At 40.4% G+C, this 26,318-nt stretch overlaps 1 protein-coding gene across 1 annotated transcript in view; it reads left to right on the forward strand.

Moving 5' to 3' along the window:
- The window catches only part of BRF1 (BRF1 general transcription factor IIIB subunit), a 328,507-nt gene that overhangs the window by 123,029 nt on the left and 179,160 nt on the right, over window positions 1-26,318 (forward strand). Inside the window, exons 4-5 of the mRNA XM_088471247.1 lie at window positions 1,282-1,313; window positions 15,062-15,134. Coding sequence (XP_088327373.1) covers window positions 1,282-1,313; window positions 15,062-15,134 — 105 coding nt within the window. The remainder of the gene's footprint in view (window positions 1-1,281; window positions 1,314-15,061; window positions 15,135-26,318) is intronic.

Raw genomic sequence — 26,318 nt, forward strand, 5'->3', positions numbered from 1 at the left:
TCTACGCCATTGCAATGGCAACTTGCCCCCCCCAATAAATGGCTATAAAATACCCCATCCCCACCCCCCATAGTTTTCACACTGCTGATAGTGTTTGCCTGTACTATTACTATATTATCAGGCCACACCCCCAATGATAACTGACCACCTACAATATATAACTCTGTTAACATACATGGATATGGTTTAGAATAATGCTGGGTACACATTAGATAATATATCAGCCGATCCGACTGATCAGTCTTATATATTGTCAATATCGTCTAATGTGTATGCTCTCTCTCGAGCCATGCGCGTTCCCGTTAGGTCATCCGCCGCATTGTCAGGTCGTCCCTACATGCAGCTCAATCTGACGATGCGACTGACGACCCCTATGCAGAGGAATGCGGCAGGGGCCAACATATCGGGCGATCGCACACCGTATCGTTTAATGTATACCGGCCGCCCAATATGTTGGCCCATCACCCGTCCAGTCGCTTGTCGGATCACTGGGTACACATATCGTTTAATGGGTACCCAGTTTAAGATAAATGGGACAGAAATAAAAACAATGACTTGGTATACATTTATTTCTTAACCATTATCCTAGAGAAATGGAAAATTACAATGATTGATGTAACTGAAACAATAGGTTGAAAGCAGGGTAATGGACTCTGCGGCAGGTGATTACCCCTGCAGTAAACCTGGCTGAAATGATTTCCACTATAAGACTAGCTTCCAAATACATAATACATGTTTCCATGGGAAGCAATCGGGAAGCCGACTGCCTAAATACCGGCAGCCGGCTTCCATTAGTATGTTTTTTTAGACCTTTAAGTTCTATCTCTAATTCAAATGGACGGAAAACATGTTGCGAATCTGCAGCAAGGAGGACACAAGAAGTGCATGTAATGGAGGGAGGAGAGACTCATTAAATGCCAAAATGGTCTCTATGATAAGCAACCTCATACACTGCAGGGGCCACATGGTCAGCCCTCTAAGCTTCAAAAGGGCCACACATTAATAATTTCAGTAATAAGTTAAAACAGACAAAGAAACAGACCTGTAATAAACATATCAGCAGGTGGTTGAAACAAGTGCTACAAAGTGACAATAAAGCTGCATGGCGTTGGGGTCCTCGGGTGAAGGCTTGGAAACTGCCTGTTGCCAGTCACTGTACAAGAGACTATAAATGTGGTGGCAGTGTGTTGTGGAAAATAGGAAGATTACCATTTCCTCCTAAGTTTATTAGACATCAAGAACCTTGTGTATGTACAGTGTCTTTCCTTGACTGCCTCTCAGATATGTTACTTGATCTCAGTGACCTCCTTCAGGTATGGTATAAGCTTCCAACAGTGCGCTTTGTGTTCACCAGCGTTACCACTGCCAGCTGAGAGCCGTGGTGAATAATGCTTTTCATTGTCTGCACACTGGGCTATGTCAAGCACACCACACCTGCAGTGGTTAGACTACCACTTGGACTCTGATACATCAAACACCTTGAAAATAAAGCTTTGTAGCAGTTCTATTTGGGACACCTGCCAATAGAAGCAGGAGGAGCTGATGTATCCAGCTGCTGGTTAGAGGCTGACTTGTACTGGTGGCTTTTTGGCCCAAATCTTTGACTTTTTAACTCTTTCTGTGCCAGTCTGGCTGTAGAGACAACATTTTTCAACTATTTCAATTATAGTTTCCTTAAACAAATAAAACTGGTGTTATAGCAAGGGCTGTGTTTTATAAGGAGAGTGACTTAATGTCCGTAATTAATTTTACTGTACAATTGTGCTGGGGATATTATATTATGTTTTATATATTATGTAAACATTATGCCGCACTTTACAGAGAGTTTAGTCCTTTTTCACCAGAATTGACCCAGTGGAGAAAATTACCCTACCAGTATTCCTATGGTCTATGGGGAACAAAACTGAGCATCTAGAAGGAACCTTAGTAAACACGGAGAGTCCATGCAGACTCCACACAGACAATGCCCTGGTCAGAATAGATGAGTGAGGTGACATGGAACGGATGGCAGTGGCCTGCTGGTCATCTTTCAGCTGTATTTTTCAACGTGCACTATAATGATCCAATCAATTCTGACATTGCAGCAGTTTTTGGCCTGATATAAGCCTAACCATATTTATTTGCTATTTGCCATCATCAGGACAGTGTATAATAGAGACACTCTCCACTTTATTCTTTTGTGAATGTAAGATTACAGTGCGATATGGAAGCACTTGGACATCTGGGACCTCAATTTAGATGTTTTATTTGGCCTATATCGTGGTATAATACACTTGGAGTCTGTGTCATCGTCAATTAGTAGATAGGTGGTTTATGCGATTCCGCATGTGTCCTAATAAAACCTGTAAATGGTAACTGGCATTTATACAAAAGGAAAAGCACAAAATAATGCCGGGCATCCACTACCCGATTACACAGAGCGATTGCACGATTCCGACATCGTAATTGTGCAATCGTTCAGTAATCGGGCACACATCGGGGATGTAAATGACTGAAACGACCAGCGATGCGAGCTCCCGCTGGTCGTTTCCAGCATCAATCATCGCCCGAACATGCTGGTTAATCTGCCGATAATGACAGATTGACCGTATTCGGGGATGATTAATGGTGCCTACACTGAAGACCAATCCATTCAGTGTAGGCACTGCACCCCTAGGGAAACGACTGTACGATTACGATGTCGTAATCATACAGTCGTGCCGGTATCTACTAGTGGATACGCTGCATAAGACCAAGCAAATTGGTAGATCCTTTGAACATACAATATACTTTCCCATTTAAAGTTAGAATTCAGCTTGTACATTTACTAATATTGGTGATGTAACTCAGGAAGGCAACAGATAGGATTGACTGATTACCAAAGTAATCTGTCGTGATATTTAGTGGGATTGGCAGTCTTTCATTTATGGCAAATAACTAAAGCGGCTTTATTGGCCATCAAAATCGGAGTATATGGGCACCTTTAAGAGCAACGAAAATGAAAAAAAATCTGGCCTTCGCTTTAAGGTGTACTTCTCCTTTAAATCAGTATACTCCATTATGCAATGATGTCATTATTCAAGGAAAAAGACTAGCTTAGTGGTTAAATGCAGTGATTGACACTGATAGTCTTGCTGATTTAAATCCTAGTGTAAGCTTCATGTGACCTTGTACGTATTAATTTATCTCCTCGTGTTCTATGCACCAGGTGTACAATCTAGATGATAAGGGCCTGCAAACCGTGCTTGAATGATTTTCTGTGTAGTGTGACTGCACACACTATATAAAGGCTGGCATAAAGACAAGTGAATTATTAAAGCACTTGAATTGTGCGCCTCATCATTTCCAATCTTGGCTTTTTTTAATTTTAAAGGACATGTTTACACTTACCTAAACTGTAAAATACATGGGCAGTTCTCTATCTTACTATTGGCAAGGAGAACTTAAGAATAGTTTATTTATATTCAAACTAGTATGGTTAATGGAGGAGAGGAACTACGCTCACTGGTGCTTAGTCACTAGTTCGGGAGCTGCTGACCGATTTTGTCCCTTCTCCTGATTAAGATTCTGTTGTTGGGAGGGGGTTCTTTTGCTACAGTGTGGGTGTTATGAGGAAAAAATTAGGTAGGCAAACTTAGGTGCAAAAATTGATACATTTATTTTGAGAGTCACAGTGATCTTTTTAAAGACAATCTATGTATCTGTTGTCCTGATTTTGATGTAGGTTTGTATTGAGAGTCACAGTGCTCTCACTTTAGGAAATAAGTATATTAATATTGGTTCTTTGATTCTGAAGCAGAGCGTATTAGTGGGTTGAGTGACTCAGTCAGGGAGTACCCTCCGTACATACCTGGTTCCTTTATGGCCGATGAAGCACGTTCCCTCAGGCCTGTACCTCTGTGGATCCATTCAGGTTGTTTGAGGCTGCCTCTCAGAGCCTTCCTCATCACTCTGTGTGGTGGTATCAGGTCACCGTGTCACTGCACATGTCACCGGGATCAGAGAACAAGCTACAGAAAGAGACATAAGCTATCAGGTGAGAATGGACCCTGATGCCACACATTAGACCTATATCACACCATATTGTGACCACGACACAGAGTGATTAGGAAGGACCACAGGTTTGCAACAGTGAGCAAATAAATACACTACCTAAGGACTGACCATACAGGCTGGCCCTTGGGAACTAGCAACTCAGAGAAAGAACACACAGCAGCACTACATAAGGACCCTTCCAGCCAGAACGAGATCCGAGGGCCATCCTGAGGGAACGTACGGACCAGGTATGTATGGAGGGTACTCCACAAAGGTGTAACCCACACCCCGCTGATGCACTGTGTTTAAGAACCAATATTAATATAAATATTTCCTCTCAATACAAACCTACATCAGAATCAGAACAGATAACATATATTGTTTTTAAAGAGAGCAGTGTGACTCTCAAAATAAATATATATGTTTCATCACATACGTTTGCCTACCTCCTTTTTCCTCATAACACCAACACTGTAGCAAAGGAACACAGGAAGGAGTAGCGCTGTAGCAAATGCCCCCCCCCCCCCCCCCCCAATAACAAGATCTTATTTTAGAATTAAATATCCAAATTTCAACCAAAAGAAATGCTGCGTGTTTGTCTCCCCTGTGTTCTAGGAGATAGTGACTCCAGTCATTGCCAGCAATCTCAGCCTCCTCATCTTCCAATAACAAATCTGTGTTACATGTGCTGATGGCTGCAAGTATCACCTGCTGGTTGCAGGGAACGGATAAACATTTCCATCAGTGTCATTCTTACGGGTGTGTCATAAATTTTACTTACCCCCTGAACACAGTGTAAGCAGACAGTTGTTTGCTGAATGAATATCCACATATAGCAGCCTATCATTACACTAGGGATGGGCATCAATACTCCAGATTTCAAAAAGATAGATCTCCACGGACAATGTATTACAGGTTCTGGATCGATTCTGTAGCCATTCTATATGTGAAGGATCAACCCTAAGCTAGAGCTGTGCGCAGACTCTTGTGTTTTTATTCTAAATCAACATCGTGTTTTGGTTTTGACAAAACCATCCTCAAGTGTTTTTGTTTTGGTTTTAGATTTCTTTAAAAATGTATAAACACAGCTCAAATCCTGTAACTTGGACCTGTTTTTGTTCCTATAGTATTAACGTTAACATTAATTTCCGGTCATTTTTGACCACCTCACAGCACCTGAAATCACGAGGGACTTGCATGCAATCCAAAATACGAGAGATCTGTTTTTTTTAGACCCGAGTTCCGAACTTGGGGAGAAGACCTCAGTCAGGACTCTGTTCTACATGGAACCCCAAAATTAATACAGAGCCAGGACTCTATTCGACTCGGAACCCCAAAGTTCAGATGTGGTCGATTTTCAGCAAAACCGAACCGCTCATCTGTACCCTAAACTCGCAATGCTGGCAACGAACTTTCTTACCTGTGCAGGAATAAAGTTTCCCCTTCCATTACCGCGCCTTTGTGATTGCCCCTGACTCCCCAACAGCGCACAAGGAAATATATTTATCCCAGAGAACATCGATATTATTTTGCTTTTTTTTCTCTCTGTATTAACTGCAGAAATGGCAATCCGTATCGATCCAAAAGATCTATATGGGACCGCTGATTGGCTATCCCTACTAGGGACCAATGCCATTACAAAGACTATAGCAACCAATCAGATTGTAGCTATAATTTATTCTATATAATTATAGCTGGTATCTGATTGGTTGCTATGGACAACACCTCCACTTGTCCCCTTTAGAAGGTCTGATAAGTGCCTTATACAGTCAGGTGCATAAATATTGGGACATTGACAGAATTTTCATATTTTGCCCCCTATTCACCACCACAATGGCTTTGAAATGAAACAAACAAGATGTGCTTTAACTGCAGACTTTCAGATTTAATTTGAGGGTAATTACATCCAAATCAGGTGAACGGTGTAGGAATTACAACGGTTTCTATATGTGCCTCCCACTTTTTAAGGGGCCAAAAGTAATGGGACTGTCAACTCAAAAGCTATTTCATGGACAGGTGTGGGCTATTCCCTCGTTATTTCATTATCAATTTAGCAGGTAAAAGGTCTGGCGTTGATTCTAGGTGTGATATTTGCATTTGGAATCAGTTGCTGTCCACTCTCAATATGAGATCCAAAGAGCTGTCACTATCAGTGAAGCAAGCCATCATTAGGCTGAAAAATCAAAACAAACCCATCAGAGAAATGGCAAAAACATTAGGTGTGGCCAAATCAACTGTTTGGAACATTCTTAAAAAGAAAGAATGCATCGGAGAGCTCAGCAACACCAAAAGACCCAGAAGACCACGGAAAACAACTGTGGTGGATGACAGAAGAAATATCGCTGGTGAAGAAAAACCCCTTCACAACAGTTGGCCAAATCAAGAACACTCTCCAGGAGGTAGGTATATATGTGTCAAAGTCAACAATCAAGAGAAGACTTCACAAGAGTGAATATAGAGGGTTCACCACAAGATGTAAACCATTGGTGAGCCTCAAAACAGGAAGACCAGATTAGAGTTTGCCAAACAACATCTAAAAAGCCATTACAGTTCTGGAACAACATCCTATGGACAGATGAGACAAAGATCAACTTGTACCAGAGTGATGGGAAGAGAAGAGTGTGGAGAAGGAAAGGAACTGCTCATGATCCAAAACATACCACCTCATCAGTGAAGCATGGTGGTGGTAGTGTCATGGCGTGGGCATGTATGGCTGCCAATGGAACTGGTTCCCTTGTATTTATTGATGATGTGATTGCTGACAAAAGCAGCAGAATGAATTCTGAAGTGTTTTGGGCAATATTATATGCTCATATTCAGTCAAATGCTTCAGAACTCATTGGATGGCGCTTCACAGTGCAGATGGACAATGACCCGAAGCATACTGCAAAAGCAACCAAAGAATTTTTTAAGGCTAAAAAGTGGAATGTTATGCAATGGCCAAGTCAATCCCCTGACCTGAATCCGATTGAGCATAATTTCACTTGATGAAGACAAAACTGAAGGGAAAGTGCCCCATGAACAAGCAGGAACTGAAGACATTTGCAGTAGAGGCCTGGCAGAGCATCACCAGGGATGAAACCCAGCGTCTGGTGATGTCTATGCGTTCCAGACTTCAGGCTGTAATTACCTGCAAAGGATTTGCAACAAAGTATTACAAAGTGAAAGTTAGATTTAGGATTGTTTAGTTTGTCCCATTACTTTTGGCCCCTTAAAAAGTGGGAGGCACATATAGAAACCGTTGTAATTCCTACACCGTTCACCTGATTTGGATGTAATTACCCTCAAATTAAATCTGAAAGTCTGCAGTTAAAGCACATCTTGTTTTTCTTTTCAACGCCATTGTGGTGGTGAATAGAGGCCAAAATATGAAAATTCTGTCACTGTCCCAATATTTATGCACCTGACTGTACATCAGTGATGTCATTTGTTCTCTGTAAATGAATAATCTGAAGGCAGGTTTGGACAACTATATTGCTTCCTCTGCTGTCTGACCAGTTTCACTGTAAGCAGTAAAAAGCTCACTTGTCTTTTATAAGCTTTGTGCTGGAGAGGTTGAATTTGATTAAAATAATTACATTTGGCTTCTGATAAACAGGCTGGGTAGCAGATGATATTTCATTATTGAGAGACATGTAATGCACACACAGATTAGTCTGGTTGGGAGAATGTATCTCAATACAGACATACTTGTAACTGCACAGTCACTGTTACCTAGGCAGAAACTTACTGTACCCCTCAGCTTTTTGCTGTAACCTTCTGAACAGATTTCCAGTAAATTAAGCAAAATCCACGTTTCACAAACTGCAGTGCTGGGATCAGGATATTTTAGGGATTAATTCATTGAGTCTCATTTACTTTGTATGGGTTTGTGTAACTTGTGACAAATTTAGCAAGATTTCCCATTGTCCTCTAACAGCCACCTCATTCATCTATGATATCACTGGTTTTTTAAACCTATTTTTTGCTATTCAAAATGTATTAAAAAAATGTAATTATGAAGTGTTTCTATGCAGATGCAGTAGTTAGAGACTATCTTTAGAAGGTATTTCTAATATCGCACAGCACTCTACAATGATGTAACAATGGCAGACCATTTACAAAGATTTTTAGGGGGGATTCAGTAATCTGTGGGGTTATGTTTCTGCACGATGTATAGGTAATGGTCTTCGTTCAGGGATGTGAGCTAAAATTAGCGGTTATCGCTACCATAATTGCTGTTTTGTACACATTAGTACAGCACACAAAGCTACTATGGAGGGGGGGAGGAATTAAATTCGACGTGATGTGCGGCAATGCTCAGGTATGCACATATCGGCCAGTTATGGTAGTTCCCACTTTGCATCCCATAGAAGTGGTAGGGAAAATTTGCGCTGCCGGCAAGCGCAATGCGCTTTTCTGGAACGGCATATTGTGTCCAATTGCATTCTCTCCTATGTAACCTCCTTGTTGCTAATTTAATTGCTCCCTTAGTGTACTCATGTTTTTTTGAAGTGTGTGATGATGGACTGACCTGTAGCCAATCAGATCACAAGACTGTTCACAGCAGATTAGAGTATTTCAGGAGCTGAGTAATCTGACCTGGTTCGCTCTCATGTGATTGTTAGGGAGTAGAGGGCAACCTGCAAAGAGAACTGTGAATATTTGGGACCATACATGTTTAAGGAGCTTTATCAGAGCTACATTTATTTAGTTTAAGGATTAAATATATATATTTTTTCCTTTGAACATCAGACTTCCTGCCACTAATGTTATTGAAAGGCAGTGAACCTAAAATGGCTCATCACTAATGACAATGGTTTTCCATAAGCCAAACTGCTTACAGAACTTATAAAATGTATGTATGTAAAATAACATATGAAGAAATGAGAGCTTTGCACATGGGGGAATGTGTTTTTCCATGCACAAGTTACTTGCACATAGGTCTGTGAAAGAACATCACAGTGCGTGTGCATGCGTGTTTATACTCACACTGATAAATCGTAGGTATGTCCATACATGCATTCATTACATATGGACCCAGACTGTTTTGCATAGGATTTGTGACTCTTAATATTGATCTAGGTCCTGCATTTATATATGTCTTGTATAGCAAAGTGTTTCCTTCTGCTTAGCAAGTCATACGTGACAAGACCACCCTGCAGCCGGTATAATTTATCATTTGGTGTATTTAGTAAGCTCTTGTCGCAGTGGGCTGTAAGGCCTGAAGAATAGTCAGTTGTTAGATCAGGTACTGCTAAACTCTGAACCTCACATAAGGAATATGCACTTCATGTTACAGAATTGGGGCGGACACGTAAATCACCCAACTGACTCCATGCTTGTTCCAAAAAAAGGTATCAAAACAAGCAAAGAATCCGCTTTTCTCCTTGTGCCAGTTTCATTCCCGAGTAAAAATAATTGCTGTAGCTTGCCCCTACGGCCCTGCCTAGATTGTCCATAGCATGCATATTACCGAGCAGCTGGTACGTTTTATTTCAGTCTCCCCAGCTGTCCTGGTAAATGGCATCCCTCTGTGTGTGCTATTTATTACAGCATGGCTTTTTTCTGACAAGTGAAAAGGAACGGTCGGAATGGCAAACGTTTCATGAATTTTTACCTCTGAAATAATTAACATTCTGTTTGAGCTCAACGAGGCATTTTTTTGACATTGGTCGATCTCCATCCCTACTGCTTGCGCGCCTGGTCCCCGCTCACTCCGATCATACATGCGGTTTCCTTTGTAGTGTGCATTTTATTTGAAAGGTGAGACAATTGTTATTTTCAGATGAGGCTCTCATGCCGAGCATTGGTTCAGGTTAGTATGGTATTGAAAAGAAAACTAGTCTATTTCTGAACTGATGCAGCTGCTGTAAGATGGATTCATAGGTTGATAAATATAGAGGTTTTGTCCGTTATAAACAAATGCTGAAAACCGTTGTGTTCGTTGTTAATATTATGCTGTTACTTTTATAAAGCCGAAAAGTGGAAGATGTTATGGAGGAACATTGCATATTGTTATATATAGTGTTGAACTAATATAAAATATTGCACATTAGTTGCAATAGCAAATTTCCAAACAAGGTAAATCTACTATAATCACATTTCTTTTTCTTGAAAAAGTTGCATTAAAATCCACAGACATACAAGGGCCCATTTATGAATGATCGCATTTACAATGTGATCTGGGCATGACATTACTGCCCATGATTGCATTGCAAAATGCAATCATAGCGCCGGGATGTATCATCTGGCCCATGCAGGGACAGGGGCTCCGAAAGGCTGACCAGAGTGCTGTTGGGGCCGACTTCACATGTGCGGCCGCCATTGCCCGGGAGGGTTCTGGTGGAACCCTCTGCCAGCTAATTATGCTATGTGTAGCCCATAGGCTACAGCGGTTAACGTCATCTTAAGATGGCTTTAGCTGTGGGGACCAATCTCCGGGTTGCAGTGTATTCCGGAAGTTGTTAAATTTGGCAGCATCGCTTTCCCTCATAGAAACCTATGGGGGATAAGCTGCCAGCGAAAATGGCGGGATCGCAGCAGGTATCGGAGATATCTGCTGCGTTACCCCCTTAATACAACCGGGGGCAACTTCATTTTTGCGGTTAACCCCCGAAAATGGGTGTTTTCGAGGATTAGGCTGCAAATATACAGTGATAAATATGCTCCATAGGGGCTGATTCTCTGTTGGGAGCAAATAAAAAAAAAAAATCAAGTAACTTTGCATCTGGACAAAACATGGGACAATACAAAGGGTTCAAATACATTTGTTTTTCCATGTAGGGTAAATACTGGCTGCCCTTGTATGCAGCCAACAAATACTGTATAGCTTTATATTACACTGCAATTTAGATTTCAGTTTGGACACACCCAATCCAAATGAAATTCTCTCTGCACAGTGTACATCTGCCCCACCTGCAGTGCAACATGGTTTTACCAAGGTGCAAATGCAGAGAAAGGTGATGCCAGAGGTGGGTTTCCCTCCAAAAAGGGTTAAGTCCATTTTATGGAAAGTATAATACAAGTGTAATGGTCCTTTAAGGACATTAAATTCTGAAGGTTAAATGGGGGAATGTTAGAAAAACAAGTATACAGATAACAGTTTTACATATGAGAACCCATAGCAGCCAATCCGAGTCAAGAATATACAGAAAAGTAGGCGGCACTCAAGATTTCTTTGTAAAAGATGACACGAGCTTATGTTACTATCAACGTTTCAGAATCTGTGTTTGTCCTTTCGAACCTGACGAAAGAACAAACACAGATTCTGAAACGTTGATATTAACGGGTTTGTGTCATCTTTTACAAAGTTGTCTTGAGTGCAACATCTGATTCATTGAAGTGGGTTATAGTGTATAGTCGTCTGTACACTAATTTTCCTAAATGTGACAGACAGATTTCCGCCTCCTCAGCAGTGTGGGATTTGCAGTGCGCTGACCCTAGAAAAGTCCTGGGATGTGAAGAGTTAAGGAACTCTGCAGCGCTAGCTGAGAAGCGATTAAATTTTTTTTCATATATATCTGTGGATGTAATATGTATTTTTCTCCATATAGCATTAACTTGTATTAGTTTCTTTGTTTGTCACTAAAACTTGGCCGGTTAGTGGGTCCTGAAAATGCATTTCGAAAACCACTCCTATAAATAGACATCAGAAATAGGATTTCCAGCTTAGATTCAGTAGACAAAAAAAAATCACATACTAAATAATGAGTGAGGGAGTAGTTTATAGTTTAGCTTTTATTTTACTAATCCGGAACAGAACATGGAATCTAATTAAGGCAAATGAAGTGGAGGATGCAAAGTACAGCCACGGCCAGAAGTTTTCAGAATGACACAAGTATTGGTTTTCACAAAGTTTGCTGCTTCAGTGTTTTTAGACCTTTTTGTCATATGTTCCTATGGTATACTGAAGTAAAATTACAAGCATTTCATAAGTGTCAAAGAATGTTATTGACAATTACATTAGGTTTATGCAAAGAGTCAATATTTGCAGTGTTCATCCTTCTTTTCCAAGACCTCTGCAATTCGCCCTGGCATGCTGTCAATCAACTTCTGGGCCACATACTGACTGATGGCCGCCCATTCTTGCCTAATCAATGCTTGGAGTATGTCAGAATTTGTTGGTTTTTGTTTGTCCACTCGTCTCTTGAGGATTGACTACAAGTTCTCAATGGGATTAAGGTCTGGGGAGTTTCCTGACCATGGACCCAATATCGATGTTTTGTTCCCCAAGCAACTTAGTTATCACTTTGCCTTAGGACAAGGTGCTCCATCATGCTGGAAAAGGCATTGTTTGTCAACAAACTGTTCTTGGATGGTTGGGAGAAGTTGCTCTAGGAGGATGTTTTGGTACCATTCTTTTTTCATGGCTGTGTTCTTAAACAAAATTATGAGCGATCTCACTCTCTTGGCTGAGAAGCAACCCCACACAAGAATGGTTTCAGGATGCTTTACTGTTGGCATGACACAGAACCTTCTCCGGACAAGCATTTTTCCAGATGCCTCAAACAATTTGAAAGGGGATTCATCAGAGAAAATAACTTTACCCCAGTCCTCAGCAGTTTTGCAGAATTTCAGTCTGTCCCTGATGTTTTTCCTGGAGATAAGTGGCTTCTTTGCTGCCCTTCTTGAAACCAGACCATCCTTCAAAAGTCTTCATCCTGTGCCATAAGGCAAAGTGATAACTAAGTGGCTCGGGGAACAAAACATCAACATTTTGAGTCCATGGCCAGGAAACTCCCCAGACCTTAATCCCATTGAGAACTTGTGGTCATCCTCAAGAGACGGGTGGACAAACAAAAGCCCACAAACTCTGACAAACTCCAAGCATTGATTAGGCAAGAACGGCCGGCCATCAGTCAGTATGTGGCCCAGAATTTGATTGACAGCATGCCAGGGCGAATTGCAGAGGTCTTGAAAAAGAGGGGTCAACACTGCAAATATTGACTCTTTGCATAATCTTAATGTAATTGTCAATAAAAGCCTTTGACACTTATGAAATGCTTGTAATTTTACTTCAGTATACCATAGGAACATCTGACAAAAAGGTCTAAAAACATTGAAGCAGCAAACTTTGTGAAAACCAATCCTTGTGTCATTCTCAAAACTTTTGGCCATGGCTGTAGTCTCTATCTTGTACAGGTTGAGTCTCCAATATCCAAAATGCTTGGGACCAGGGGTATTTTGGATAACGGAATATTCCGTATTTTGGAATATTTGCATATCATAATGAAATATCTTGGGAATGGGACCCAAAAATACACACAGCATGCATTTATGTGTTATATACACCTTATACACACAGCCTGCAGGTAATTTTATACAATATTTTCAATAATTTTGTGGCTCCAGCAAAGTTTGTGTACAGAAATGAAATTCATTTATATTTCATATACACCTTATACACACAGCCTGGAGGTCATTTTATACAATATTTTTAATAATCTGTGCCTTAGACAAAGTTTGTGTACATTGAACCATCAAAAATCAAAGGTTTCATTATCTGTCATGCCAAAATAATTCCGTATTTCGGAATATTTGGATAGGAGAGACTCAACCTGTATCTCATTTGAATCAGATAAGTTCTCCATTCCTGAAAAAAGCTTGTCCACCCTGGCAATAGACCAGTAAATCTTTTTAGTAACACAGCATTAAGTATAGGTCTACTCAAAAAAGTTTTATACTCCAAGCTAATGTTTTTCTTATGAAATTAATTGTAGTTGCAAGGTTGAAATATATTAATGTTTTCACCAGATTTCTTATAGCGTTGTTGTTGTTTATTGTGTTATTTAATTACCTGAATTTCGAAAACATCCCTTTTTCAATGCAGCAGCCTACCCAAGTAGATTTTTTTTCTCTCTTTAAAGAGCAAGTTAAATACTTTTTTAAGCATGTATCAGCTAGGAGGATTTTACAGTGCAGACTGAACTCAGAGGGTATTTTCCAAAGTCGCTCTGCTCCACTATATCATGTGTCATTTGACTGTGGTTGCCAGGGTAGTCACTTGACACTCTGAAAAGTCTGCAGAATTATAAATCATTAATAGTAGCCTTAAGCATACATGCCTATTTTTCACTTCTCCCCTCCGGGAGTAGCTGATGGGGAAGGCTGTGTCTGGTCATTGGGTTCTGTCTCCTCATAGCATAAGGCCATGAATCGTGGGTCTATGAAGAGGGGCAGGACCAAAATAATGCAAGTCTGAGAAATGCATTGTATTGGTCCCACCCCTGCCCTTGGACCCGTAAATCGTTGCGTTATGCTCCTTTGTATCTATAATGGTATAAAGCCAGTACTTGCTCAAGAAATAAGTCTTGCTGTGTGGGGGTAAGGGCAGAGAAGGACATATAATGCTATGTAGTGCAGTCTCTACCTTTCCCCACTGACTATATCACCAAGCTGCCTGAAGCATGATCAGAGCAGCAGGTGTTGGAAGCATTCTTGCAGCGCTAACGTCTGTAGAAAAGGCAACACCAAATGGAGCATGAAGCAAGGGGCCGGATAGACAGCCGGAGAAAGTGCAAGGCGTTTTTGTTATCCAGGAAAACCGTACAAAAACAATATTTCCACATGAGTCAGGCAATGTGGTTTCTTACCAAATAAAGCTCCAGATAATGCAATGTATTGGCGAATATGTATGCCCGTGTCTAATAGACTCACCAGATCTTTTAAAGCACAAATGTAATGGAGGTGCCATTACTCGTCAATGAAATTTCCTGTGAATTGAGAATGTTTTTCTCCCCTTGTTAGCTCATTTAGTGATGGCAAAGGGTTGGTTGGTATGCAATTCCTGTGCCAGACAGACCAGTTGAGGGTTTCCTAGTAAATTGATGAGCTGAATTTTGGTTCTTTCCACTGTGTGCAGGCAGCAGGTAAACATTAGTTTATTGTATCTACACAACCAGAATACCTGAAAATAAAAAATCTTCTAGCGCTCACATTACCTGTCACCATAGGGTTGCATTGCAGTGACATACATTTAAAACCCCATACATTCGATTTGAGTGTACACTATTAGGCATGTTATGTTATTCCTGAAAGTATAATGATGTTTCTATTATTCTGGCAGGTGAACGTGTATGTCCTGGGGAAAACCTTTCTTCTGCTGGCCAGAGAGCTCTGCATTAATGCTCCTGCTATAGGTAATTTTACTATTTGCTTTTAATCTTTTACATACCAGTTTTATTGTAAACAAGACAATCACCGTTCAAAAAATGTTCATTCTTGAGCAACCTGTGGCTGTCTAGCTATCAGTGTGCTTCAGCTCCCAGCATGCCCTGCTGATGGCTTCAATACACGCATCGAGCATGTCGTACAACTATGTTCGGCTTGCAGGGCATGCTATAAAATGGCTAAAGATAACCAGGTTGCTTAATCCTGACTATAAATTCATGATTATGTTGGAAGTATTATGTCTCTTGGTTAGGTGCTTGTTGTGCCCAATAATAGTACTATAGCTGCAGTTAGCATGGTGTTGGTGCTGACATAGCCAAGACCTTTAATGATCCCCTTCAGTCAGTGCTGCAGGGATCCCAGCAAGGAACAACCACCACATTACTGTTTGCAAGGGATGGAATTCAGTAAACTTAGGCCTGTATTCAATTCTGTGGGGGCAATTCAATTAAATACGATGTCGAATAGCGCCGGATATGAGTGCCCGGAGCTATTCAGTTGTCCCTTCTCTTAAGGAGATGCTGTTTACGTCGCCTAATGCTGGGTGTTTAGTCAATGTAAACGGCATTCTCCGTCTTAAGTGCCAGCCGCAATGCTGTTAGCGCACACGGTAAGCCCACAACTAGCATCACGGCTCTACTTTAGTCGGAACTCTAATCGCACCTCAAGAGGGTGCCAGCAGAAATCCTCTAGTCACGGGTTAACAACGCGGGTAATCGAATAGCTCCCGGAACTCATTCCCGGCACTATTCAACATTGCATTTAGTTGCCCCCTTTGAGCGGTGTGGTTGAGAATATTGCGCTAGAATGCAGTAAATCACCATCGTTCTATTTCCTGCACCTTAACTGGGTGCGAGGGGAAAATAGCTTATGTTTATCTCCATTGCCAGCAATTAAATTGTCTCCTTAGAATGTTTAAATCTATTACAAAACATTAATTTAGAATAGAATGTTTATTATACAGGTTGAGTCTCCCATATACAAATATTCCGAAATACAGAATAATTTTGGCATGACTGAGATAATGAAACCTTTGATTTTTGATGGTTCAATGTACACAAACTTTGTCTAAGGCACAGATTACTAAAAATATTGTATACAATTACCTTCGGGCTGTGTGTATAAGGTGTATATGAAACATAAATAAATTTAATGTATGTACACAAACTTTGAGCCACAAAATTATTGAAAATATTGTATAATATTACCTGCAGGCTGTGTGTATAAGGTGTATATAACACATAAATGCAGTCTGTGTGTATATTTGGGTCCCATTCCCAAGATATTTCATTATGATATGCAAATATTCTAAAATATAGAATATTCCGTTATCCAAAATACCCCTGGTCCTAAACATTTTGGATATCGGAGGCTCAACCTGTATAAGATAAATATAGGTGACTTAGACATTAAAAACCAAAAAACTCAAAATACATTTGAGAAGTTTTTACCTGAAAATACTAATTAAACCTGTCCTTGTGGAGGAAGAAAACTGTTAAGGTACATACACACTCAATGATTTTTTGAACGATTATCGTTAACGATATCGTTCAATCGGAAAGGGAAAAATGAACGAAAATCGTTTACTAAAATCGTTTAGTTACCAAATGGTGTGTGTATGCAGCTTTAGAATGAATATATTAGCAGTTTTAATTTGTTAGCAGAAATATCACTGAAAGGGTTAGTGTGCTCAGTGGATAGAAAGGCTCGGGTGTATTTATATGTTGTGTTTATTAAACAAACATGTTTGTCACTAGTTATTTCTACAGAACTAATTAGACCACACATGTGTTCTGTTTAACAGCCTGGGAATACTAGAACATTTACAGCCCTGAAAGATATTACTGATATCCTTTGTATAGTGTATATAGATTGTTCTATAATTATTGTATCCAGGGTCATCGCCAAGCTCTCTAGCTCCAAGCTCAAGCTCTATAATCCTAGGGGGTATATTTAGTAAAGTGTGGGTTTATAGAAGTGGATTTGTTGCCCTTAGCAACCAATCAGATTCAACTTATTTATCTAGCACCTTCTATCTAGAAGATAATAGCTATAATCTGGTTGCTATGGACAACAACTCCATGTGTATAAACCTGCACTTTAGTAAATATACTCCCTCGTGTACCTTCTGAGTTTTAGGAGCAGCAGCTGACCGCTTCCCAGGTAAGTAGCTGCCGGCTTCTTCACCATGGCAAGGGCCGGCACTCCATGCGAAGGTGGAAAGGGGGCATTAAAAGCACTGAATCAGTGACATTGTGACTCATTTTGTGTTTTAGGTGCCAGCCCTAGTCCCTACTTTTTGATTTAAACATAACAAGCATGCGCCACAGTCCTAACTGTGGGGCTGATGTACAGTTACACGTAAGTCCGTTTTGCACATCGATATAAAGAGTTGAGCTGGGTGCACACTAAACGATGTCTGTACCCAGCGATGTGACTGCTGCCCCCCCTCTCTGCCGAAGGGCCGACATATCGGGCAGCCAGTGCACATTTGACTACAGTATCTGGTGCCGGATGGCCCGATATGTCGGCCCCTGCCGCATCCCGCTGCATGGGGTCATCAGCCGCATCATCAGGTTGAGCTGCATGTAGGGCTGACCTGACGATGCTGCTGACGACCCCATGGGAGCGCGCACCGCCCGACATAGTCGGAACACCATATATTTTGACGATTTGTTGTTCCGTTCTGTCGAAATCTGTCAAATCCTTCAAAATTTCGCTAAGTGAGTCCCCAGCTTTAGTATATATTATGGAGCAGTGCCTCATACCCCCGATGGTCCATCTCTACCATATTTCCTATGTCCATTATTTCTTGATTAACTTATTGCAATAGATCCACACGTGTTGTCTGATATTTCTTTTAAAAGAAACTTGCACTTTTGGGGGTGTTGGAGGAAAAGTGTAATCCCACGAATAAAGCGTTAAATTTAACTTTGAATTGAATATTAATGAGTGGTCAATTTTACACACACTCATGGTTGGGGGGGCTAGGCTTCTCTACTGCTCCCGTGGGGGAACGTTAAAGTGAAGAGAGAACGCTCCTCTCCTGCCACATGTGAGCAATTAAACTGGGAAGATGCTGAATTGGTCTCGTGTGACAGAAGAGCTGTAACAAAGAGAGATTCAGCGTCACATGGGAGCACATGACATCACCCTATCATCCTTTCTGCTATTAGAACATATGCTTGTTCTCCGGTTCTGTGCATGACGTTCCCCTTGTGGCGAATGCCGCTGAAACAGAAGTACCAATGAGCATTACTGATACCTAGGTGAGATGTCATTGCTCACAATTGTTTTTCAAGAACAAAAAATGGCTGCTTTTAAAATAGGTATAAACAACTATGCTTATACTCCATGCTATGAACGCCGCACACAGATCAGGGCCTTGGATACACGCCAGTATGTGTGAACTGTCTCTAGCACGTAATAGCACGGTCCTGGAGCCATATTGTTAGACTCCATTCCATGAGTGCAGTAAGTGAGCTGTTGAACATCTTACTGAGAACCGATAAAGCCGTGTCATTGGCCGACATGTAATTAGCAGCGTCGGGGATTCAATAACCTTTTGAATAAAATGCAGCCATGCTCTGACTCTGGGGTAGAGCATTCCAGCTTCTGTGGAACTACAAATCTCAGCAGTGTACATGCCCCAACAGCAAAACTGTAGCAGGGCATGCTGGGTTGTGTAGTTCCACAGCCTCTGGAGTGCTACAGGTTGCCTACCATCTATAACCTATACCATCCAATTAAATCTTTGTGTTCATCAGTCTTGTGTGCTAGAAAAGACTTGACAAATTGGTTGCTATAGTTACATTTCTGCTATGCACGCCATATTGTTATGCTATAAATATTAAGCACTCAGTGAAATTGTTCAAATTGTGTTTTGTTAATGTTTTTTTTGTATGCCACAAAAATATTTACTGTATCACCCAGTATGAGAGAGAATACCGTAGGGATTCAGGAGAGACTCAAGTTGGGTACACACTCTACGATATATTATCCGTGTCATATCGAAACGACTATCGTATAGTGCAGAGGTTCCCAAACACGGTCCTCAAGGCTCCCCAACAGTTCAGATTTTAGAGATATCCATGGTTGAGCACAGGTGACTTAGGCCCTCATTCAGAGCCGCACGCTCTGAGCAGAGCGCACGCTCTGAATGAGGGCCGGCCTCCATGAAAATGGAGCGTCCTCCTGGACGCTCGTATAGCTGTGGGTCACCACCCACAGGCTATACGAGTGTGCAGTTTGATGGCCGCGATGTTCTTGACCATCGCGACCATCGAAACTGCGAGCCGGAGCCTGCGGTTGAGGATTTCAACCGCAAGCTCCGGAGTGATTTTGGCTCTATCAGAGCCAAAATCACTCCCACTGACATCACTAGTGATGTCAGTGGGCCGGCTTCTGACGGGAGGCGTTCCCGTGGGAACGCCCCCGTCAGGGAGGCACGCCCCCGGCACGCCTACCAAAGGGGGCGTGCTGTCAATCAACATCGACAGCACGCCCCCTTTGATCAGTCACAACGAGCGAAGGACTTTCCTTCGCTCGTCGTGTCTGGCGCATGCGCACGACGGAGCTCCCTCCGTCGTGCGCTTTCTCAGTCCAGAACATCGACCCACTTGTGAGCGGACAGCCGCTCGCGAGTGGGTCTGAATCAGGCCCTTAATTAGTACCTCAGTCAATTTGATTTAACCACCTGTGCTCAAGCATGGCTATCTCTAATACCTGAACTGATAGGTGCCTTTAGGTCCGCGTTTGGGACGTCTGGTATAGTGTATTCCCTGAAAACCACCCAATTTATTGTACTATGAATTGGGTGGTCACTGCACATCAGATGGGATGATGCGATATAGTCACATTAGAGATGTAACAGATTAATATATCGCACCGTCGTACAGCAGATCACGTAATGTGTACTTCGATGTGATATATATCACACTGCAGCGTGGCCTGGTCGTCCAGGGGTGTACCCAGCTTTAGCTACCTATGTGTTCACCATAATCACACTGCTTAATGTGATATAATTGTATTATATTTTATGTATTTGTTATCAAAAATATTTGAATAAGCAGCCTATTTACAGAGATCTAGAGAGCTGCCTCATATCATTTGCCCCCGTTGCATCTGTTGACTTAATATAGGTTCCGCCTATAACGTTACTGCACCCGCTGTGTTTAAGTGATGGGGACCGCTGTAAATTAGGAGCACAGTGGTACTTTGGTGTCGTTTGGGTTAAGACTTCAGATGTTGGTTGGAAAACAACGAACGAAAAAAAAAACTTTAGTTATCTAATTATAACTGTGTACAAGCGCCAGATTCATTTCTAAAACACAATTTTATGACACAAGTTTCTGTGTCTTTGTCTGGAGAGAAGGTTATCTAAGCCTTTCAGCGCAAATGACATCTCACAGCACCTAGCCAGCAGCTATTTTATAATGAGTAACAGAAGAAACGCTGGCCATAGACACATTGGCAGGTGATTCCGTCCTTTGTTTCTCCATTACAGAGCGGGTAATCCCCTGTGCTGCAAAGTGTTTGTGTCCCTTTAAGAGATGACAGAGAACAGACGTAATCTCTCCTCTTAATCTTGGTGTCCTGGGTGTACATGTTGTACAAGAAGCTCTTCCACTGTGTGTTAAGATTTCCTGACTGATAAATTGTTTTATGACCCAAGGAAATTACATAAAAATGCACGTCTGTGTATGTGGGTCATTTGTTAATTATGAATGTGCATAGTCTAGCAGGATATTACAAAACCCTCCAGTGCTTTCTCGGCTTGTTTGAGTACAGTTTGTACAGTAGTTATCCAAAAGAGTTTTGTACTGTTAATGTACTTTACACCCCAATTTCCATTACAGCATTTCATGTTCCATTAGTTTGCAGGCAAAGGCAAACTCTTAAATTCTTTTATTTGTAATTAGCATTAATGTTTGTCACAGTGGAAGCAGCCATTTTGTTGGCTGTACCAATACTTGCAGGGATGCAGCTTAACGATTTACTGGAAAACCACGATCTGACAGAAGCATAAGGGCCATAACCACGGTGATGACATTCCTTTCTACTGACTTAATCGGCTGAATATTAGTTCTGCCCACAAAATGGCTGCCCATGGGCAAGACCACCTTTACTGGTTATAAGAAGTCATAGGAATTATTTATAGTATGTACCTTTGTTGGAACGGTCATTTTGTTTCCTCACCAGAGGTAGCCAAAAAAAGGATTCCAACCAGCTACGATACTGCCCCCTCGCTATTTGTTTTTGGTTACCTCCCTTTACTTTTTTTTAATTTCAGAAGTGCAATTGAGAAACAGCAGCTATTCTTTCTTTTGTCTACAAGAATGATTTAATATTCATATATATTCATCTCATTGTATTTCTAGCTGTTTTAATATGCTGATGTTATTAAAAGGTAGTGAAAACTAGATCAAAATGTTTACATGATCCTGTTCCTGTGCAGCCAGGTAAGTGAACCAGAGCATGAATAATAGGAAGTGAATTGATGCCATGTGATCGACCTAGAATTTAATGACTGACTGTAATACATAACCATTAGAATTTTAGCTCTTTGAACAATGTCTTAGCCTGTGTCTGGTTAGTCGCTATACAACAACACTTTTCAGGTATGTGTACTATAGTTTTTACAATGTATAGTGATATTTTGGAAAATGTTAACGTTAATTCTGTGTCATACCTTTATAAACTGACCTAATAAGAATTAGGGGCTCATCAGCCAAATTGTGGTAAATGATTTCTGCCCGAATCTGCTCTCAGTAGTGAGCTGCCGAAATCAGATCTAATAGTTACTACCACTGTCTTCCTGAGCTGACATGTCGTTGTGAATGAGTGTGTCGTATTATGGTGCATACACACGGTAAGATTTTGTGTCCGATCTGAACGATAACTATTTTAAAAATCATTCATATCTGGAAAACAAATCTGACGTGTCCCTGCAACGATGAACGATGCGCGTTCCCGCATGTCGGATAACAAAATCTGATATCGTCTGTGTTTGCACTCAGATTTGGATGATTTTGTTCATTTTAATACTGTCTGAAATCATTCAAATTGTTGGTGAAAATCGTTCATCTGACAGATCTGACCGTGTGTATGCACCATTAGGTTAGTTTAGTGTTATTTCATTATCTGTGCAAAATGTAATTCATATGTCCGTTTAAAAACAAAAATGTAAACTGTTTTATAATCTACTATATTGTATTTATATAGGCTGAATGTTCTGTACACTTTTGCATCACTATCACACGTCAGACATGCCTGCGGTACAATAATATAACTATTCTACGTGATTATTATTAAAATAAATCGCTCTTTATAAAGAAAATCTGAAGTATAACTGGTTTTGGGTGAAACCTAATGGGAGACGCTTCTAACTGTGGATTTCGGTTTTTAGAGCCTATACTGTTGCGGTGAATGAGGGGGGCTGGGAACACGTGATCACCGTACGTTTTGTACTGCTGGATCCAGGAAGTTAGAATATCTAGTATAACATTGATCGAGGATAAGAGGAGCCTTGGGGGTTTCATTAGTGTTGGAGAAAGGGGAGTCTTCCACTCCTTGTTATGATGGCGACTGTTCTTCTGCTCGGGCAGCCAGCAGCATTTGCTGTGAGTGAGAACTCCGCCTGGACCCTATGCTTTGTATTTGGTTGTAGAGAGGATAATAGTATTGACCAAGCACAAACACACAGCCAGGCTGTTCTATGCTGACACTGAGTAACTGCCAGGGGTTTGAGTGGTGATTAGAATACACATTTCCTATCCAAGTAATCAGAACTGTGTCTACTTAAATATGTGTTTTCTTGTATTGATCATTAATAAAATTATAGGATATCCATCATAATTCTCAATATGTGTGTGTGTGTGTGTGTGTATATATATATATGTATATATATATATATATATATGTATATACTTATATATATATATATATATGTATGTATATACTTATATATATATATGTATATATACTTATATATATATATATTCATATATATATATATATATATATATATATATATATATATATATATATATATAAAGCACATAAACAACGGGACCAGAGCCCAGTCTGTGAGTTCAACGTTTCAGTCGCTACACTTTCGTCAGGAGGTGCAGTGTTTAGGGGTGTGCATTTGTGTGTGTGTGTAAAAATATATTTGTAAAAATATATTCAAAAAGCCACTGCACTCTCCACTCCCAGATTTGGGATGCAAACCTGCACTCGTCATTCCCAGGCATGGGATGCAAGTGGCTTGTGACCACATTGCTTAAATAAATAAAAACAGAAAACTCAGCACTCACCATTGTTAAATCACTCACAATAATAACTACATAATGGGGTTTTGGTTCATGGATTGATCAATGCATTTAAGCCTGCAGCCCACATCACGGGACCCCATTTCTCTGCAGGTCCTACACTATCTGTCATACTTATGGAGACCTGGTAGCTGCTATCACAGAGTTTAAACTGAAAAAAAATGTTAACTGGCTTAAAGCTCACCTGCCAACTAACTTACGGCTTTTCAAGGCAAGGCAGTCGCCAAACATAGCTTCTATCCTACTACCAAAAAGGCAGCTGACACGGGTTAATATAAATGAGCTTGCACAGGGGTGCATGAGAAAGCTGTGATCACAAGAGGGTTAATTCAAAATTAACCAAATAAAAAAAGTCAAAAATCCACTGCACTCGCCACTCCCAGATTTGGGGTGCAAACCTGCCCTCACCATTCCCAGGCCTGGGGTGCAAGTGGCTTGTGACCCCATTGGGGTCCCGTGATGTGGGCTGCAGGCTTAAATGCATTGATCAATCCATGAACCAAAACCCCATTATTTATGTATTATTGTGAATGATTTAAAAATGGTAAGTGCTGAATTTTCTGTGTTTTTATATATATATATATATATAGATAGATAGATAGAATCTATCTATCTATCTATCTATCTATCTATCTATCTATGTGTGTGTATTGTGGTTTGTCTGGCAAAATAATTTTAGAACCATAGGTTTTAATGCACATTAGAAACAGGTTATACTAAAATGGTGTAAGGTGAGGTCACAACAAACTGCGTTGGCCCAGCATTCTTTGCCAGGAGGAACGGTTTCAAGGGCTACTGAACAATGGTTAGGCTACATGCAATACGTACATGTGGATTCAGAATTTAAAGCATGATGGGGAATATTTAAAATTCCCCAAAATTTAGCATTTAGGGTAGGCTTATGTTGCAGTAATACATTTGCTGATAATGAATGTGAGGTTTGAAGTCAAAAGAAAAAAAAATAATACTGATATATACGGATGTTGTATAAACAAAGAGGCCTCTTTCTGAAAGAGGTTTGCTGGGACATGTAGTACCATACAGGCAGGCGAGCCATCTGCTTGCCTGCTACTGGAAAATGATAGTTGTGATCGATAAGGGATACATTGATTTTGAGATAGGAATTGTACCCCACCAGTTTCAGCAACAGTTTGATCAAAGTTAAGTGTGACAGATTACTTGTACTATTTTATATAAAATCAGGCAAACTGTAGTGCAGAATCACATTGTAGCACAAATGCTGTTTGATTCCATCTGAAGGGCCCAAAACTGTCAATGTTTTATTTTTTTTTTAATAAAGTTTGCATTTTGGTTATAAAAAAAAAAAAAAAATAGCCACCACCCTTAATACAAGCCAGTGTCTGTCAGCAGTTGTGTGGCCCTGATCATCTTTTCAGTACAACTTTTCAAGCATGACATCAGAGGGCACTTAATATGAGAAACACTGAGCCACTGTTTATTCAGTCTAATTGCGTCCCGCTCCGTTACCTCCATCAGAAAATCATTTGCTACTTTCTGGAATAGAACATCTGATCAAGACACTCGTTTTAAGTGCAGGGATTAGAATCGCAACAGATAACGTTTCATAGAGAATATGTAACTCAACAGCTGCCAACTAACTTTTCATACTTCATTTATCATACAGCTCTTTGACATAATGGACATTAAGAGAATCTATTATGGAAACATGGACACAATGCGATTTATGCATAAACGCAGCCTTGGATATTGCACTGGTTTATTTTATGTTCTGGTTCTGATGAAAACGCACCATTTGCCAGTGCTTTGTAAGTCTTATCTATGTTTGGGACTGATAGTGATCAGCACTGAAAGTGCACCTGCCATTCCTCACACAGTGACTGTGCAGGCTATGAACTGTCTCAGTGATGTCACTGGCTCTTAGTGATTTGATTGGCTGTGTTTTAGAAGAATATAACAAAAAAAAGGAACCTAAGGAATATCTGAAACAATAGATCACCAAATTACAATGATCTTACCAACAATTTTAAACCATATTTGAGAGGGAGAGCTCCCTATGTACCAATAGTTTGTGTTGGTGGTGCTCCCCAGGGTTAACAGTCATGTAAACATATATCAAATGTATACTCCTACTATGAGACCAAGAGAAGAGTCTGTAGGAGTAGCAAGAAAGAAAAACCCTCTGTGGGGGCACAAACTTCAAAATGTAATATAGACAATATCTATAGATAGGTAAAACTTAAGTTTTATTATTTCCTATATAAAAAAACACCAGGTGCCTAAGGCCTGTAGAATATATACCTATTTACTCAGTAAAACAGGAATTAAACAAGAAACAGAAATGATACAAAATACACAAAACCATATGGTCATTGGTCAACACTGATTATAAATATTGGTTGCCCATAATATAATCCACATGGTAATCAGTGTTGCTATAGAAACAAGTTCCCAATATGGTGAAAATATTAAAGCAAGTATAAAGTAATCTCGCAGACTTCTATGATATGTACTATAGAGTATAGCTTGCGTTAATATTTTCATCATATTGGGAACTTGTGTATTTTGCATACTTTCTGTTTCTTGGTTAAGTTTCTGATTTACTGAGTAAATGGGTATATATTCTACAGGCCTAGTAGTATACATTTGATATGTGTTTAGAAGAATATTGGTTTAACGCACAAAATGGCACCACAACATGACTCTTGTCTCATTTTTCAAAACGCTTTATAAGGTCCTGTTTATGCACAATAAGACATATACTGTATAATAGCCTCCTAAGCGCTTTAATGTTTCAGTGTGGTTGGGCATCACAGCTTCCTAAGTCTGTTGACTACTACT

Source organism: Taudactylus pleione, unplaced genomic scaffold, assembly GCF_031769625.1.
Source record: "Taudactylus pleione unplaced genomic scaffold, aTauple2 ptg000113l, whole genome shotgun sequence".
NCBI lineage: Eukaryota > Metazoa > Chordata > Amphibia > Anura > Myobatrachidae > Taudactylus > Taudactylus pleione.